General features: G+C 54.8%; 1 protein-coding gene across 19 annotated transcripts in view; it reads right to left on the minus strand.

Annotated features, from left to right (window-relative positions):
* Window positions 1-18568, minus strand: part of ZMYND8 (zinc finger MYND-type containing 8) — a 98961-nt gene that overhangs the window by 64680 nt on the left and 15713 nt on the right. For 18 of the 19 annotated variants that reach the window (XM_081289533.1, XM_081289527.1, XM_081289526.1 and 15 more), the window contains one exon: window positions 2826-2974. In XM_081289533.1, the coding sequence (XP_081145659.1) occupies window positions 2826-2974 (149 nt within the window). Of the gene's footprint in view, window positions 1-2825; window positions 2975-9897; window positions 10053-18568 lie in introns of those variants that run through there. The other variant, XM_081289541.1, reaches the window with a different exon arrangement.

An 18568-nucleotide genomic window follows, 5' to 3' on the forward strand; every position in this document is an offset into this window, starting at 1 on the left:
GGAGTGGAGCTGACTGCAAAGCCTGTGAGAGCCACACAGCCCTGGAACCAGCCGGACCCCGGAGTGAGGAACCCTCACCAGCCTGGACGTGAGTGGGATGGTGGGCAGAGCCCACGCCAACCTATGGGGTCCCCACCAACTGTTCCAGCGGTTAATATGCTGCCTACTCCAAGCAAGGACTGCTGTGAGAAGTGCTAGTTTGTGTTTTTGTGGGTTAAGGTTTTTCTATTTTATTTTATTATTTTTTGGTAGTGGGGAGGGAACCCAGGGAACCTACCTATATGGCAGGCAATAGCTCTACCACTGAGCTATGTCCCCAGCCCAAAATAAAGTATTTTAAAATTCTTCTTAAATCCCCGCCCTGGGGTAGGTGTGCTCCACCAGTAATCCCAGAGGCTCAGGAAGCTGAGGCAGGAGGATCCCAAGTTCAAAGCCAGCCTCAGCAACTTAGCGAGGCCCTAAGCAAGTCAGGAAGACCCTGTCTCTAAATAAAATATTAAAAATGGCTGGGGATGATGTGGCTCAGTGGTTAGTCGTCCCTGGATTCAATCCCCAATACCAAAAAAAATAAAAATAATTTTTTTTAAACTCCCCCTGGGGATACAGCTCAGTAGTAGAGCAAATGTTCAGCCTTCAGAAGGCCCTGGGTCTGATGAATACCACCACAGAAAGAAAAAAGTAAAGAAAAAAGAACAGAAAGCTTCCCTCTAAAAGTCCTGAATTCCCAATACGTGAAAAAGAGACAAAAAAGTGCTGCACTTAAACTTGGCTCAGCTCTTGATAATAACAGGTCTCCATCAAAAATGGAAATGCTGTGAACTGGAAGGATCCTGTGTCCAAGAGGAGCACCTCCCCCATCTGTGGATACTGGAGAGGACAGGAAGTGGGCTCAGGCCCTGTGTCCCACCCCCTGGCCCTGCTGTGCCCATGGCCGAGTGCCTTCTGCATCCACGAGTTCCCACCCTGTGTTAGGCCCTGAGGTGACAACAGTCCTGCACATTGGCTCCTTCTCTGAGGCTGCTAGTCCAAAGCGGGGACAGCAACTTACAGACACATCAGTTGGTCATGAGGTTTCTGTGCCACAGAAACGGTCTTCACACAGGGTAAGAAGGCAAAGCAGCAAAGACCCGAGCGGCTTGGCTTCCAGAGAAAGAACTGTGAGCAAATCCTTAGAGGACAGTGGGGACTCCCACAGTGGGTGTGCGTGGGTGTGCATGGGTGCACGGGCAGAGGGAGGGGACAGGAAAGGACAACTTCCGGCCAGGAAGGACATCTGCTCTCAGGACTCCCTGGGAACTGGGAAGGGAGTGTTGCTCAGGAAGCCAAACTGTGGTTTAATGAAGGCTGAGGGTTATCTGACCTCCATTTTCTTTCTAATAGCTCTGAGATGGCTCCGAGGCGACTGCAGCAGGTCCTCACCAGCTTCTGGGACAGAAGGAGCAATTCAATCTCTATGTTTTCAACTGTAAAATGTGACGCACACGGCCGTTCCTGACACAAACATTCAGACTGACACAAATGTTTGCCACAGCAGGTGACCTGGGGCAAACACTGCTTCGGTGTCATCATCAACACTTTTTATTTCCAAGTATTTTTTTCCAAGAGCCCCTGAAAACACATGTGGGACCCCCAGTTGCTCCTCCTCCCATGGGATCCCTAACTGGCAAGGCAGCTACCAGCCCCAGGCAGCCACGTCACTTTAAACAGAATGGAAAAGACCAAGTTGCTCCCTGACAGTGGTCGATCTCGAGGGCTCACGAGCCCCACGTGACTGTGTCGGCAGCAGACCGCGGAGTCTAGGACACTGCCACAGAAACAGCCTGCCTCCCAGGTCGAATGTCAAATCATACTCTGCTCTTGCCCTGTCCCTTAGCTCCATGAGTCTCCATGACAGCCCTGGGGCCCGAGCAGCACGCCAGGACGCCCAATTCCGTGAACGAGGAAACCAGACTCACAGAGGTCCTCGTGCCCACAGTCACAGGCCAAAGGCAGAGCTGGCAGTTCACTCTATAATTTTGAGAATGAAAATAGATTTGCGCTCAGACACACGCCTCTCCCAGGCCGGGCACATAACCGTGGCAGGGCTCTTCCCGCGAAGGCAGCAATCTCATCTAATTCCACCCTCCATCCCCAGGGCCCACTCCAGTGCCCGACAGTGCCCAGAACAGACGAGCAGGTCGCCAGGAACCGCAGCTCAAGAACCACTTAAGGCCCCCTGACCGCACAGTCCACACAGGGGTGGACGCTTCCGCCTGTGAGTCCACAGTGCTCTCATGTCCCCTATTTGGAATGTCTAAACTGCACTAGAGAATTTTAGAGCCAGAAGGTTCCCGAGATGAGACCCAGGATGGTGAAGAGGTTTCCCAGCCTCTGATAATCCTGTCAGCCAAGGAGACGGGGAAACCTGTGCTCAGGAGAAGGGGAGGTGACCCTTGGGCCATGCCTCTACCAGGGGCCCACACCCTTCATTTTACAGATGAGAAAACGAGACCGGAAGGGAGCTGTGTCGCCCAGCACTGGTCAGCAGGGGAGAGCCTCAGGCCACCGGGAAAACAGTCCTCAGAGTAGGGAAACGTGAAGCCCGGGAGAAGCCCCAGCCCCGAGAACAATATCCTCATCTCCTCTGGGTCACTGCTCTGTCTCCAAACAGATCTGAGAACCTGCTGGAAACCTCACACAGCCCCTCTGAGCTGCCCTTTCTGCACATGCAAATGGCAGGCAGCGCCAGGGCAGCCTGCTGAACAGATGCCAAGCCCGGCCCCGAGGAACGGAGCACGGCTGCCCACTGGCGGCCCATGCCACGCCGCGCCCGGCCGCGGCCTTACCTGCTCCTTGCTGTTGCTGCTCAGTAAGCCGGGCTTCTTTTTCTTTTTAATGGGGCTTGTAGAGGTGTCCTGCGGCGAGTGGCCATTGGAAGAATGTGGGGGGCTGGGGAACTTTCTTTTCTGAGCTGTTCTGTCTGCAGAGCCAGGATCTGAAAGAGACACACGGGACCACACATTTTAAAGCACCAGGGTGGCCAGGGTCCCACAGGAGGGTGAGTGTGATGGGTGCATTTTTCCCCAAACTCAAGGTCATTTGCAAGTATACTCCTCCTCCTAGAATATACCTGCCCCCCCATTTTTGTTGTCCAAGGTCAAGGTCAAACAGTCTTTCTTCGATGTGCATGACTATTTTGAGGGGGAGGGTACTATGGATTTGACCCAGGAGCACTCTGCCACGGAGCTACATCCCCAACCCTTTTTTAAAATTTTATCTTGAGACAGGGTCTTGCCCAGGCTGACCTTGACCTTGTGATCCTCCTGCCTCAGCCTCCCAATGAGCTGGGATTACAGGCCTGAACCACCACTCTCCACTCCTACGTGATATCTTTATGAAATCTTGGTTGGTTGCCAAAACAAAAAAAGCTCAGGGCCCACAGGCCGTGACGACACCAGATAAAGTGAGCAACAATCCCACGTCGGGGTGAGAATGAGCCTCCACCTTGCACACTCATCACCGTTCCCAACTGTATCCCTGTTGACAAGGCCGCAACCAAGCTCCTCGGAGGCGTCACATAGGCACCCGTACTGTTCGCATGCCCAAGAACTTCTTTTCCACACCCACAAAAATGGCCAATCAGGAAACGATGAAAGGCAGGTCACCAAGGCCACACACCAGGGCCACACACCAGGGCAACACACCAGGTCACCAAGCCACACACCAGGGCAACGACAGCACCTTGCTCTGTGCAGAAAAGGAGCCCTGCTGTGTATGCTCACAGCTGACAAAACAGAAGGGGTAAAAAGAGTGACCCTGCCCACCGGAAAGTTCTCCCGGCTGTCAGCAGTGGGCACTCTGAGACCTTCCTCCCAAGAAATCAATACAAATTACATTCTTATTGATCCTCGCCTGAAAAGTACCAGCCCCCCTCTTACCAGACCCCCCTCGTTTCCAGCCTCCCTCCCAGTCAGTGTCTCAGTTCATCCTTCTACCACCATCCATTCAGTCTTCACCTGCAAGGACCAGAGTCCATCCCATGCCCCAAGGTGGCCTCCTCAGCTTATGGACAATAGTGGCGCAGCTTGGGACAGCTGACATCCTGAAGAGCAAGAGCTACAGACACAGGAGAGCGGAGAGCAGAGAGCACACCCCGCGCACCGGGCTGGGATGGGATGTGAGATACAGGAAGATGACGATCCCCAAAGATGTTCCTCCTGCAGCGCACCACCGGGCAAGTCTCAGCACGCACATCACCCTGCACCATCTCCCGCCTTCAGGGGAGGTGGACTGGTCCAACATCACCGAATGCAAGGCCTCCCTTTGATTTGGGAGGGCGGGCAGGCAGCCTCTAGTGGGTGCACAAGGCCTGACAATGAGCGGACTCTCCCGCCTCACCACCAGGCTTCCAGAAAGTTCTGAACCAATGATCGGCAGACCAGTGATGAGAGGAAATTCGGTGCTAACCACAGGTGTCCTGAGGGTGAAGAGCCCAGGGTCTGGGGGAGCATCCCAGAGACACCAAGTGGAGGCCCAGAAAGCCCAAAGGGTTTCCCCCAAGGCACAGGAGTCAGTCAGTGAGAAAGCTAAAAGACAGAACCCGGGACAGGCTCCGGGAATAGGGACCATCCCCCAGGGAAAACGGCTTTCCCAGAAGGGTCCTCTCCACTGTCCGACGGGAAAACTCACTTGCTCCACACTGCCTGGCTCCACAGTCCCCTCCTGGAGCAGAGCGGGAACAAGAGGACCCCACTCAGCCACCGTGTGTTGTGCCCAGAACTGGACAACTTATGTGTCCACGAAGAGCCAGTCCACAGACACCATGGAATGCTCCAGCCCTTGAGAAAGACAGGCAGCCAGGTGCCGTGACCCACACCTGTCATCCCCAGTGACTCGGGAGGCTGAGGCAGGAGGATGGCAAGTTCAAGATCAGCCTCTGCAACTTAGTGAGACCCTGTCTCCAAGTAAAAATTAAAAAGGGCCGGGGATGTGCGAGGCCCTGGCGTGTTCCCTAGCACTGCAAAACCAGAAAGGATCCAAAGGGCACCTCCCCATGAACTGACATTGTCAAGCTTAGGTGCCACATTGTAAAAGCAACAGGTATCCAGCACATTAAGGGACCTGTAAGGATGTGCTTGTGCATCCTCAGAAGACTCTCACGTGAACACAAAAGTACAGCAGGGCTCTACATGGGGACAGGTGGCCGCCTTGGAAGGAGACCTGTAGGGAGTGGAGAGAGATTATTTTTCACTGTAGACCTCTGTGTATGGTATTCACTATGTGCCTGGATGACTTTATCAAAATAAGGGAGATTAAAAGTATTTATAAAGTTCAGTTACACATTTAAAAAAAAAAAGAAAGAAAGAAAAAAAGCAGCAGGTGCGAACCAAAGTCCCTGATGAACGAAGGAGGAGGCCCAATTCAGGATAAAAACGTCCCAGGTGGATAAAGTTGGGACTGGGTTGAGAACCACAGAAGGCGCTTGGGATTTGTGCTACACGACTCTAGTATACCCCCATACTCTGCTCAAGTGTCAGAGTATTAAACTTTAAGAAAGGTGTTTTGAGCCAGGAATGGTGGCACACACCTGTTATCCCATTGACTCAGGAGGCTGAGGCAGGAGGATCACAAGTTCAAAGTTAGCCTCCAAACTTTACAAGATCTTGTCTCAAAAAAATAAAAAGGAGCCGGGCCGGGCTACACACGCCTGTAATCCTAGCAGCTCAGGAGGCTGAGACAGGAGAATTGAGAGTTCAAAGCCTGCCTCAGCAATGGCGAGGTGAGGCGCTAAGCAACTCAGTGAGACCCTGTCTCTAAATAAAACAGGGCTGACATGTGGCTCAGTGGTCAAGTGCCCCCCCACCCCGAGTTCAATCCCCGGAACCAAAAAAATAAACAAATAAAAACATCAAAAAAGGCTGGGGTGTAGCTCAGTGGCAAAGCACCCCTGGGTTCCATCCCAGCCACACAAAACACACACAGAGAGAGCAATCAGGCCAAGGCTTTGGTTGGTGTGTTCAAGTGTATTGGGAGAGAGGAAACTCACCAGTGGGAGAGGGAGGAAGGTTTCTCAGGAGGACTTTGAAGGGAAGTTCATCCTCACTGCAAGGACCACCCAGCACCTGCCACTCATTTCCCTCAGTCCCCAGACACACAGGGTCTGGTGATCGGACCAGCCCAGCCAGTGCTCAGGTGGCCCCTGGCACCCTGTTATCTCTGTGACTGAAGTCCCCTGGGGTGAGGGTAACCAGCAGCAGCAGCAGCAGCAGCAGCACCTGAGAATACACTAGAAATGACAATTTGGGGGCCCTGCTCTGGGTCTACAGGACTAGAAACACTGGGGCAGGGCCCAGCCACCCTCTTCAACGGCCTTCCAGGACTAAGATGCGCCCAGTTTGAGAGGCTCTGGGTGGTGTGTGTCTGGGGGGACTGTGAGGTCTCAGGCCTGGGGAGGCATCTCCCCCACCTCCCATCACCCTGCGGGGGCTGGTCTGGGGCTCCACAAACAGAGCCAGGCAAGGTGACCAGGCTGGAAAATGAGGCTACATCAAAAAGAGCCCTAAGAAGTGTCTTTCCTTCTCAGGGCCTCAGCGCCTGGTCTGTAAAGTGGGGAAGGAAGAAAGAAAGGGACCCGAGTGAAGCTCTTCCCTGGAGTCCACCACCAACCCAAGGCACGTCCTGCCTACAGACTCCACCCCCTGGGCCGAGCGGCCACAGCCTGCTCAGGCTTCTCAGAGGTGTCCTAGAGATCAAGACCACGGGGCCAGAAGATCTCAAAGTCCCTCTGGGACTTCAAAATCCTTTAATTCCATGAACCACACCAGAAATCAACACTCCCCTCAACCATTTAGAGCGCCCCACGCAGGTTTGACCAAGTCCACCAGGACACCAAGAGCAAACTGGGTCCTGCACTGTGGAAGGACGGGCCTGGCCCAGGGTCACCACACTGAAGAGTGTCCCCAACTTTCCAGTCTCGGCAGAACATATAAACCCCAATTGTGGGGGCTGGGGTTGTAGCTCAAGTGTTAGAGCACTTGCCTAGCATGTACGAGGCCCTGGGTTCGATCCCCAGCACCACATAAAACTAAACCAACGAAATGAAGGTATCGTATTCATGGACAACTAAAAATATTTTTTAAAACATAAATAAATAATTAAAAAAAAAAAGCAATTGTCTGCGGTTACAAAGGCCCCGATTCCCCCCAGAGTTAATGAGAGTTGAGTGGCTGTATCCAAGGGGCAGAAATTTAATAGTCCCCAATCAGCAGACACATCTGGCAAGAGCAGGGCCTTCCGTGAAGGCTCAGAGGCAGAAACCCCAGGAAACGTCCACCAGACCCCACACCCTTCAGAGGTCGGAGATGGCGGTCAGCTCTGACGCAAGCCCTTGGCTGAGACCAGGCCTCGGGTGGTGACAAGATGGTGGTAGAAATCTGGCTGTCGTCATGGTAACGAAGCCACCACAGGGAGCTTTTCCAAAAGGCTGAGTCAATTTTTTTTTCCTCCTTTAATGATTTAATTCTGACGAGGCCGTATTGCTGAGCACATTTCATCCACGAACTTGGAAGGATGACAAACAGCCACTTGGACTGCGGCGCAGGGCAGGGTTCACCTTTGATCTGAAGGGTTTCTTGGTTCTGTTTCGGTCTGGGTTTTCCTGGCCACTTTCTCTGGTGACTCTATGGGGCTGGCCCACCAGCAACCCTGGGCCCCTACCCGCCCTCCAGGTAGGTCTGGCCTAGGAGGGATCATCCGGATGAACCGGGTCAGGGAGGGCCAGGGTGATGACTCTGGGAAACATCTTGGCCCGCAACAGGAAGCAGCACACGTTTCCCGGCTGGTGACACTTCCCCGAGATCTTCAGAATACGGGAAGTCTCCTGGGTACCAAGAGCCAAGCATGTGATGAGATCCTCCCCAGACCTAACTGGGAACCACAGAAACAACCCTGCCCGGCCACGCCGTGACTTGAGGGGATCCATCCTCCAAGCAGGCCTGGCTCTGAGCCTTCCTGAGCCGCAGTTATTAACAGCCAAGACTGTCCTTTGTCACATGCAATAAGCACAAGGCACCATTTAAAATGCTTCCCTGGGGTTCCCTCCAGGTCACTTGCCTAAGATGGCACAGCTGCTGAGGGGCAGGCAGGGAACTGAACCCAGGCAGCTGTGCCGGCTCTGAGGCCCACGCTGCCAACCCTGGCACCCCAGGACCTCGCCCCAGCAGGGCCTCACCCTTGGCTCCGAGCGCGAGGACTTGCTAAGTTAGGGCCCAGGGTTGAACAGGTGGCTCTCAATTTGCTTTTGTTTTTGTTTTTCCCCAACAACTATGGGGGCAGGGAAGGTGCCACCAGGAGTTGCGGGAACTGGGCGAAGGTGGCACACCATTCTCTCCAACGACAGTCACCCAGGAGCACATTCACCTTCGGATCTTCCAACGGTGGCATCAGAACTGCTGGGTGCTACAAAAGAGGCTGGGGGCTCCAGGATCACCTCCCCTCCCTGCCCTGTCTCCACCGAGGCCTCCCAGACAGGCCACGCCAGGCACCCTGTCCCCACCCACGCCCAGGGCCTGAGTCAGCACTGGATGCTCTCCTGGGTCTCGGAAATGACACGTATTACAGGGAATCGTCGCCTCCCTCCAGGGGAAGGGCTGAAGCGCCAAGGCCCAGGCCTCCTGTTTCTGTGGGTGTTAAATTTCCTTAACGACGACGTCTGCACAAGCCTGCTGGGGCCTGCATGCGAGATAAGTGGGACACGCATGTCCACCACCGCATGTCCACCACCGCAGCAGGGTACCCTGGGCCAACTGGAACAACTGGTCATCCTACAGAGTAGAGGCACCAGGTCGTAGACGACAAAGACAGGCAGTCAGGAAACTGCTCTCTGGCATTAACAGCCTCCAGAACATAGTTCTGCTCTCCCCAGCAGTGTGACCATGAGGAAGCGACTCAGCCTCTCTGGGCTGTTCTGGAAGATGGAGATAAGGGCAGAGTCACCAAAGGAGGAGATGAGTTGATTTTGCTCAGCTTTCAGGAAAAGACTGGGCACAAAGTGAGCTCAATCAAGGAACTATCTCAATCATTGCTCCTTCTCTTCGTCCTCTTCCTCCTCCTCCCCACCACCACCCTGCCCCCAAAGCAGAGCATGCCTTCTCCAAAGTGCATGTTAAATCAACCCCACACAGTTCACAGTTATCAAAGACACCAGTCCATGTGGAGCGTGGAATGAGCCAGGATGGATTTCTGCATTTCAATCAGACCATAAAAATGCAGGATTCCCGGTAACAGCAGCAGAGGAGGTCAGAGGAGGCCGGCAAGGCTCAGACAGCTCTCGGTGACCAGGGCCCTCGCACAGCCCGCACAGCCCGCCTCAAACGGGACCACCCGCAGCTGCCCTCCCAGAAGCCGCGAGGTGGAGCCAGGCTGATCACTTCCAAAGCAGCTGCCCTCCTGGGACACGGAGCAGGGACCCAAGCAGCCTCCCACGGCAGGAACCTTGGGGCCTCCTCGAGGAGCAAATACATCCTTTTAAAAAAAAGGCCCGGAATTTCCTCCTGGCAGAGAGCAGGAATCAGGGCAAAGGAGGGGGGCAGGGAGGGAAACTGTCCTTAGAGCAAAGAAAGTTGAGCCTCGAGGAGCATGTGAGTCCCCACAGCCCTGGGGCAGACGCGGCCTCAGAGCCACGGGAACCCATGGGGAGCACGGCGCCCGCCCGCCTGGGCCTGCCAGGTCAGAGGACAGCGGCCTCCTCCACGGCCCTGGTGGCTCCTCCAGGACGCCCTCGGTGACGGGAGCTTCCCACCCAGAACCAGGAGACGGGGTGAAAGGGAAAACAAGGCAGTGGGATAAGAGGGTCACTTCCCCGGCAACTCGGGCACCGCGACCCAAATAGAGCCCAGGAATCAGGGAGGGCACACTTACCGGCCATGGAGAAAGCCTGGCTTCTCCGAGGGCCTGGCCTGTCCTTTTCCAAAGACACAGAGGCTTGCTCTGCAGACATTCCTGCTTCCGGTTCCTCGGCAGCCTCTCCCAGGGGGAGGAGGAAGAAGCAGAGGACAGGCTAAGAGTCACCACTTAGCAGGCCAGCCCTGGTCCTGGACACATGAGGTCACCTGGTGGGGCAAGGACACCAGCACCTCTCTGCGACCAGGCCGTCTGGGGCAGAGGCTTGCCTTCAGGTCCCTGAGCCTTCGCCTCTGATTGATCACCCTCGACAGCAGCACAGCCAAGCTGCAAGTCCTCAGTGCAGTGCACCAAAGGGCCATTTATTCAGGTGAAGGTGAATAAACACAAGGAGTCGCAGTTGTTCTGCAGGCCAGGAGTGAGGAGGGGAAGGGGACTGCGGGCAGTGCCTGGTATTTTCAATGTGCTTTCAATTGTCTTAATAATTGCTCAAATTGCCTTTGAGTTCTGATGCGCTTCCTGGAAGGCAGAAGCCCGTCCTGGGGCGGGAGGAGTGACCTGTCCCTGCACAGCCTCCCCCACCCCACACACAGGGCAGACTGGGATCAAAGGGCAGTTGGAATGAAGAAGTGGGCCTGCTTCTACCCAGGGAAGGGGCTGGCTTCCAAAGGGCTTCTGTTTCCAGCTCAGCAGCCTGAGGACCTCACTTCTCCTTGGAGCTGGACTGAGGCCCTGGGGGAGGAAGAGCGAGAGCACCGGCCAGGGATCTCCTGCTGGAGAACCAACTCCATGCAATTTACCAAGAGGCAGAGCCCAACCTGCTCCAGGAAAGCACTGACCCCCGGCCCTCAGAGGCCACTCCAACATGGCACATAGAGGGCAGCCAGCCACCTCGGCCAGACCACACAGGGAATGTGGAGGAACCGGTTGCCTCAGGCCGTCCCCAGGCCGCTGGCTCTGCTGGCAGAGACCCATGTGCGTGATTCACGCGGCTGCAGGGACTCCGGGCCACCCCCACCGCGCAGCCCGGCTTCTGGGAAGCTCAGGTGCCCCATGCTTTCAAACGGGGCAGTGGGAGCCGTGGCGGCGCGAGGGCCCGTTCAGAAACAAAAAGGCGATTCTGTGGCGGCTGCGGCTGAAGCCCAGAAGTGGGTCTGGGAGAAGAAAGGGGAAGAAAGGCGCCTCAGAATGGAGGGGATGCAGGCCGAGGAGCCGCTGGGAACCGGGCGGCGCTCTGCAGGCCTCTGGGAAGTCCCTTAATGAAGACAAGAGCAGGCTGACCAGGAAGAAGGGCAGCCCTCCACAGCGAGCGAGCGCAGGGCACCCCTCTGGGGAAGGGAGGATTTCAGATGCAGAACATGGCCCACATTTCATGGAGCCGAGGGAGGGAGGGGGGAGGCTTCCCGACCCCGGACCCCAGTGGGGCCATGCCGAGATGCCCTTCCTACTGCCCACGGGCGAGGCGCGCTCAGAGTGGGCACCAGGGCAGCCACTGCAGCGTGGCCATGGGAGCCCAAGACAGGACGCACAGCAGTGCCCACCCACGGGGGAGTGGGACGCAGAGCATCGCGGGGCGGCCACATGGTGGGATGCAGAGACGCATCTGTGTGCTGTCAGGGCACAGAGGCCTCAGAAACCAGGCAGCCACGAGACCCAGGTGCAGGAGGGGCCAGGCCCGCGCTGGGTTTGCCAAGACCTAGAACACTCAGTAAGTGCTGGGCCCCTGAATGCTGTGACACTTTAAGTGGGGAATGGGGACAACAGATTGATGGAACACTCAGGACGCGCCAGGTGCTCCTACCCTGGATCTGTATCCCCAGGATCCAGTATACAGCAGGAGCTCAGGACAGCCCTCCCCCATCACACATCCATCCAGGGGCACCTTTACGGGACTCAGATGTTTAAAACAGTGTGGAACAGAGGTCATCAAGTGGGTCCCCCCAGAGGACACCCAGCAGCAACGTCTGGAGATAATTTTGGTAATTGCCAAACCCCTCAGAAACCCCATTTTATTGATACGGTAGACAAAGAGAGGGGCTGCTACTGGTCTGTGGTGGACAGAGACCAGGGACTCAGCCAAACACCCCACAGGACGGCCCCAGGACAGACTGATTAGGTCCATAATGTCCACGGTGCTGAGAAGCCCGCAGGAGGCCTAGCCCTGAGTCAACATGCCACCCCCGCTGCCTGGCCTGGGCCTGGGCTGAGGACACCCAGCGTCTCACCTGCATTTCAAAGGGAAGAAAACAAAGGCCACAGTCACAGATAGTCCCTGAGCAACTCCAGAAATCCAGGCCACCAGCATCAGGGGAGGGCCTGCCTCCAGGGAGGAGGGCCAGAAACAAACAGCTGCCTCCTGCTGAACAGGGGGAGGGGGGATTTTCTAAATAAGAATCAACTTACTTCCAACTCACCAGTAGGTTCTCAGAAACCCCATTTTATTGACACGGTGACTGAGGCCCAGAGGGATGGGTCACATGGTCACATGGCTAATAAATTCAAAATGACTGATTGCATTCTAGACAAAAAAAGTTTAAAAAGAAACATCAGGAATGTGTGATTATGTATGGGAGGAAGGTACAGCAAGGGAAGTACTTCTCTATCTTCTCTTTGTACAGGGCTCATACATTTCTTGGCTACTTTAAGAATCCTCCACCTCCCAGGGTGCAGGGAGTGTGGTGCCTCAGGCCTGATCCCAGGAAATCAGGAGGCTCAGGCAGGAGGACTGCAAGTTGGAGGCCAGCCTGGGCAACTTAGCAAGACCCTGTCTCAAAATAAGAAGGGCAGGGCTAGAGGGCTTGCCTGAAACACGCAAGACCCTGGGTTGGATCCCCAGTGCTGGGAAGGAAGGCAGAGAGCGAGGGAGGGAGGGAGAGAGGCAGGGTTAGGATGACAGGTCTATAGGGTGCCTGGCACCTAAAAGGTGCTCAGCAAAGGGTGCTCCTGCCCCACCATCACTTCTGCCCATTCATTCCAACCTTCTGGGCTGCCACTTTCCAGTCCCATGATTATCCAACCACCGGCTGGTCTGCTGGCCTCAACAAGACCAGGCACATCCTGCTCCATCCCTCCTCTGAGAGCCTCTTATCAAGACCTACAGCGCCCCCAGCGAGCAGTGGCCCCCTTTCTGCTGCTCAGAGGAGCCATTTGCACATGGATGCACCTCCATCTAGAATGTTCTCTGCCATCTTTTCCATACTGGCCAACTTCGGCCTTGGGCTCAAATACCAGCTGCCCGGAGAGGCCTTCCCTGACCACCCTGGCCTCAGCCTCCTCACTGCAGTATCCAGAAGCTGTGGCGTATTTCCTGGGTCGCCGTCCCTCCTTGAGGACTACCACGTTATCTTCTGCCAGGTGCTCGGGAGGCTGAGGCAGGAGGATTACAATTCAAAGCCAGCCTCAGCAATTTAGGGAGGCCCAGAGCAACTCAGCGAGACCCTGTCTCTAAGTAAAATGCCACAGAGGGCTGGGGATGGGGCTCAGTGGTTCAGCACCCATGGGTCCAATCTCTGGGACCAAAAATAAAATAAATAAGTAAAATAGGTGATTCTCCTCCTTTGCCAGTTCCCTGGCTGACTGTGTCTCCTCCTGACTGGGACTTCCATCTCAGAATGTCTGTCCTTTGCTGCAGTCCACAGCTGGGCACACAACCTGGCCAGGTGCCCCCAGACACATCTGGATGACGAGACCAGAGGGGCGCCAGCCACCTGGACACTCCAGGTTGTCTTCCCCAGCCTTCAGGAATGTCTTCAGCAAATCCAGAAGAGCAGGAATGTGGAGGCAACAGCCCAAAGGGGACCTGAAAACAGGAAATTCCCCTCTGCACAGGCACAGGGCCATTCGGGCCCATTTCCCCCTAAAAGAAAGGGATTAAGTGAGGATTTATACCCTGAATGTGTCAGGGCTGTGCTCAGACTCACCACTGGAAGACCAAGGTGGGGGACTGGGGAGGCTTCCTGGCCCCCCACTTCCCACTCCTCCCACCTCTTGGGGAGAGCTATTGTTCCCCAGAATCAGGGGCAGTAAAAAGAGAAGTGACTTTCCCTGGGGAAAACACACTCCCTGCCAGGAGACCGCAGGCACCGGAGGCCCCAGCCTCCCTGCCCTTTGTCTTAGGGCCTTTTAAGTCTGAAGATCTCTGTGGGGACACCTCCCAGGGTCCTCAGCCACCGGGATTCTCAGTTCTACACCTGCATGGTGAAGCCTCCTGCAGCCAGGACAAGGCCAAAGTGGCCTTTCAGGCCTGTCACCCCATCCCGCCCCCTGGGCAGGAGTGAGAGGAGTCAACCTCCTTCCTGCCTCCGCTGGGCCTCCTCAGCCTCCGCTCGGCCTCCTCAGCCTCCGCTCGGCCTCCTCAGCCTGGCAAAGCGTCTGCGGCCCCCAGACTTGGTCCAGATTTCAGATGCCCACCTACCCTACCACACAGTCCCTCTTCACAGCCGACTATTTCTGGCCCCACAAAAATAGCCACCTGGTTTGAAAGATGGTCCCCAAAGACTGAAGTGCCAGGAAGGGAATTAGGCTCACTGGGGAGGAGGAGGTGACAAACCAGGTCAGCCTGGTGAGGACGGAAGAGCCCCACCTGGGTAACAAGGGAACCAGTGATCCAGGATGGCCCCACTGGCACTCAGGCCAGGGGAACCCTCAGCAAGGCCTGGGGTGGTGGCCAACAGAGGCCCCCACAGCTGGACATCACTATTCTAAAATTTTTAAATTGGCAGCTAGGCACAGTGGCACAGGCCTGTGATCCCAGAGACTCAGGCGCTGACGGAGGCCGGCCTCGGCATCTTGGCAAGATCCTCAGCAACTTATTGAGACAAAAAGGGTTGGGGACCTGGCTCAGCAGTCAGGCACCCCTGGGTTAGACCCCTAGTACCCAAAATAATTAATTAATTGATTTGATTTTTTAAAATTGGCAGAAACTAGGGCTAGGGTGCAGCTCAGTGGTACAACACCAGCCTAGAACATGCGAGACCCCAGGGTTCAATCCTCAGCACCACCAAAGAAAACGAGAAAGAAAGAAAAGTAGAATCTAAATTTTAAAACCAGATGTGAAGTCACCAAATCAGGCCCTGCAGGGCCCCCATTCCACACAGAGCACTGGCCACGGCTGCCCCTCAGGTGGGACTGCAGACTCCCTGGTGGCCAGTCCCCACTGTTAGCGGCCCACGGGGCAGGGAGAAAAAGTGGAGGCCAGAGAAGCGGGACTGGGGGAGATGGAGTGGGGGCTCAGGTTCAGCCTCCTGGGATCTGAACAGGTTTGTCTATACATGGGGCGGGAGTCCAGATACAAGACACCACTGTTAACAATGGTCACCTGCCAAAAGAGGGGTCTTCGCTTTTTCTCTGAGCGGTTTGACTTGTTGCAAGGAGATGTACACTGATTTTATTGTAATTGGGAAGGAAAAACCCAACAAGCCATTTTTTTCCCTTAAAATTGATTTTAATTCTAGGAAGACATCCTTCATTGAAAAAGGCATGTACTCAGCAGCTACTATGAGGTGACCGCCCCACAGTCAAGAGATGCAAGGGCTGGACCCCTGGGATGCAGGGACAGGAAGCAGGCCTACGGCCCTCCCCCCACCCCACCCCTCCCCCCACCCCTGCAGGGACAGGAAACACACCCGAAGCAGGGAAGGCAGGAGGCCAGGAGAGGGCAGCTGGCTCTCCACCCCCCTGAGGAACCTCGGTTGGGGTCTGGCAAAAGGCAGTTGCTCAGGACCTGGGCAAGAAATGCCAACTTGGGAAGATGGGAAGAGAGATCTCATCAAGCAAAATGTCAACACAGGCGGAGTATCCACCCGGCCCTGGGCCGGGCTGTGTGCATCCCCCTCAGAGCCCGGCTCAGTTCACAATGAGCCCATTCACCTCTGGAGCCACAGAGGAGGGCGGCCGGACAGCGCTTGCTATAATGGCGGCCCTGTTCTGGGTCTCTTCTGCATCTGTGCTGTCCACTATGGCGGCCTCCAGCCCCACCGGGCTGCTGTGCACATGAAGCGGGGCTAGGACCGAGATCTCAGGAAAGAGGTCTGGTTTTGCAAACTGTGAATCAAACACACACTGCCATCCTGTGGCTGCCATATTGGGCAGTAGGAGCTTGATGGGAAGACCCAGAACAGGCCACAGGCAGGCCCCTCCCCATCGGCCGGAAGGTCTGGAAGGTGAAATCAGGCCTAGAGAGGTGGACACGGCCTTGCCTTTCAATCCTCCTTTAGTCTAACTTGAAACTTCTCAGACCTTTAGTAAGCCTAAGAATTTCTGATCAAAACGGATTCCCTTCCTGGGCCATTTAATCACTTTCAAGAGTGACACTGTGTGAATCAGGGCTCAGGAGGGAGGGCCTGGGTCTCGAGGGATATGGAAGACCAGGGGAAGGTGTCCTCAGGGAGAGGCAGCCTGGAAGGAGCTGAAGGGCGGCTCAGTAAGGATGCATCACAGGACCACAGGCGGCCAGTTTGCAGAGCCCTGCAGGGTGTCCCCAACACAACAAGGAGTCTGCCTCTGCACCACCCAATCCAATCCGCAGCAGCCCTCAAGCAGGAGAGTTGAACACCTGGATTTGTGTGTTAGAAAGAGCTCAGCAGAAACAGTATGTCAAGACGGAAAGCAATCAGAGGAAAGGGGCCATGTCCAACAGTCCCACGTCCCTGGAGGGAAGAGATAAGCACACAGAACAGACACCTGAGCCAGGGAAGTATTTCCAGGCACTGGATTATGCTAAAAACCCAGCCAAAAGGATCAAAGTTCCATCCATCAGATAGACAAAGTTCAGTCATTCATTCAAAATAAAGATTCATTGCACACCACCTACGACAGGCACAGTACTAGTTAAGGGGATGGACCCAAACAACAGGCAGAACTCTTCCCTCTCCTAGAGCTTTAAATGATGGGGCAGGGAGGGGCGTCAAGGAGAGAAAGGGGAGGAGAGAGTTTCCAGGTATGAGCAAAGGCCCTGTGGCCAGCAGTGACTCTTTCAAGGATCTGTAAGGTGGAGTGTGAATGAAGAAGAGGGGAATACAGGGAGTAAGGAGGCCAGTGAGGTGGGCAGGAAGATGGGCAGGGGCAGTGCATGAGGATCTGAGGACGGAGACCTTCACCCGAAAAACCAAGGAGAGCAGGGGGTGTAGGTCAGTGGTATAGAACAAGGGGTGGGATCTGCTTTTTTTGACCTAGAACTGCGTGGTCCTCAAAGTCCTGTGAGAAGGCGTGTCCAGGATGGAATCGAGGCACACACCGGACAGCAGAGGCGTGGATCAATAAGGCTGTTTCTTCATGTTTGTGAAATGCTGATCTCTAGGTTCCTAGGAGTGCAGGGGGTTCCCAGGAGGTTGAAGGGGATCTTGGGGACTTACAGCACTGCACTCACTCCCACCACAAGCCATGGCCTTCCCGAACGTGCTCCCTATGTCACTGGTAAAGGAGCCAGCTCCCAAGGCGCAGACCTGTGGTCCCAGCTACTCAGGGGGTCGAGGCAGGAGAACGGCTTTAGCCCCGAGTTCAAGACCACCCTCGGCAACACAGCAAGATCCCATGTCAAAAGAAAAGGAAAAAGTCCACTGTAGCCAAATGAAGTAGAGGTGGAGTCCAACAACCAGAAACCCAAGATGCTCTAAAATCCGACACTTTTTGTGCTGACGTGACATCACAAGCGGAAAATTCCACACCCGGTCTCATGTGACAGGTCAGTTGCAAGAGAGGCCCACTGAAGAGACTGCCCAAGATGAGCGACAGGCCACTTGTGGAAGATGCGTAGGAAAACAGTGATGAACTCTGTTAGACTCTGTTTAGACTCGGGTCCCGTCCAAGGTACCACATTATGCACACCCAGATATCGCAAAATCTGAAGGAAAACAAAAATCCCAACTCCAAAACGCTTCTGGTGCCAAGTATTTCAGACAAAGGACACTCAACCTGCGACATTACCCAAAACTTCAAGTGAAAAAGTGTCAGGGTCTCTAAAAGCTCTCGGGGCCCCTGGGGTCTACTCAAGGCATTGGGAGGAAGAAAGAAATGGGCTCCTTTTAAGGCTGAAAAGGGTCTATTTCTGACCACAGTCCCTCAGAATAGTAATAGTCCCACAAACAAGTCCCAGGGTCAGGCTTCAAACGTGGAGCAGGCGCAGGGTTTCTGCAAGTGAACCCCCAAGCTAAATTAAGTCACTCAGGCGTCAGCAACGGGGCTCCGTGCGGGGAGGGTGGACCACGTCCCAGCTTCCAGTCAGGCACCTTCCAAGTTCCGGGATATTTCAGATCTTGCTGGGAGAGGAACAATCTGGTGGTGATCTAACTCACAAATACACTCTAGTGCACAGTCCAAGGACGGTGCTACTTGGAGAAGTAAAAAAAGGCAAAGTAGACTTGAAATTACGATGCTCATTTCTTCAAAGAAAAAAATTCTCAGCTCTTCTACACAAAGTGTTTACGGTTTCATTTTCTTAAAAGAGTTTCCTTGAAAAATGACAGAAGGTCTCTATCTCGGAGCCATCCTCATAAACAACCCCTTTGTGAGAATCTTAATTTACATACAACAATGAAAACGAGGATCCTGTACTAATTAAGGTCTGGGGCTGGTTAGCAAATTGCTATAATTGTATATTCTCTAGCATCCTGTCTCCGAAAACATCTCCTATCCAGGCAGATCTCGGCAACAACGGTACGGTGCAGGATTTTAATATCTTGGGCTTCCGCTG

The sequence above is a fragment of the Spermophilus citellus genome (assembly GCF_964194105.1).
Source record: "Spermophilus citellus genome assembly, chromosome: 4".
In the NCBI taxonomy this organism is placed as follows: Eukaryota; Metazoa; Chordata; class Mammalia; order Rodentia; family Sciuridae; genus Spermophilus; species Spermophilus citellus.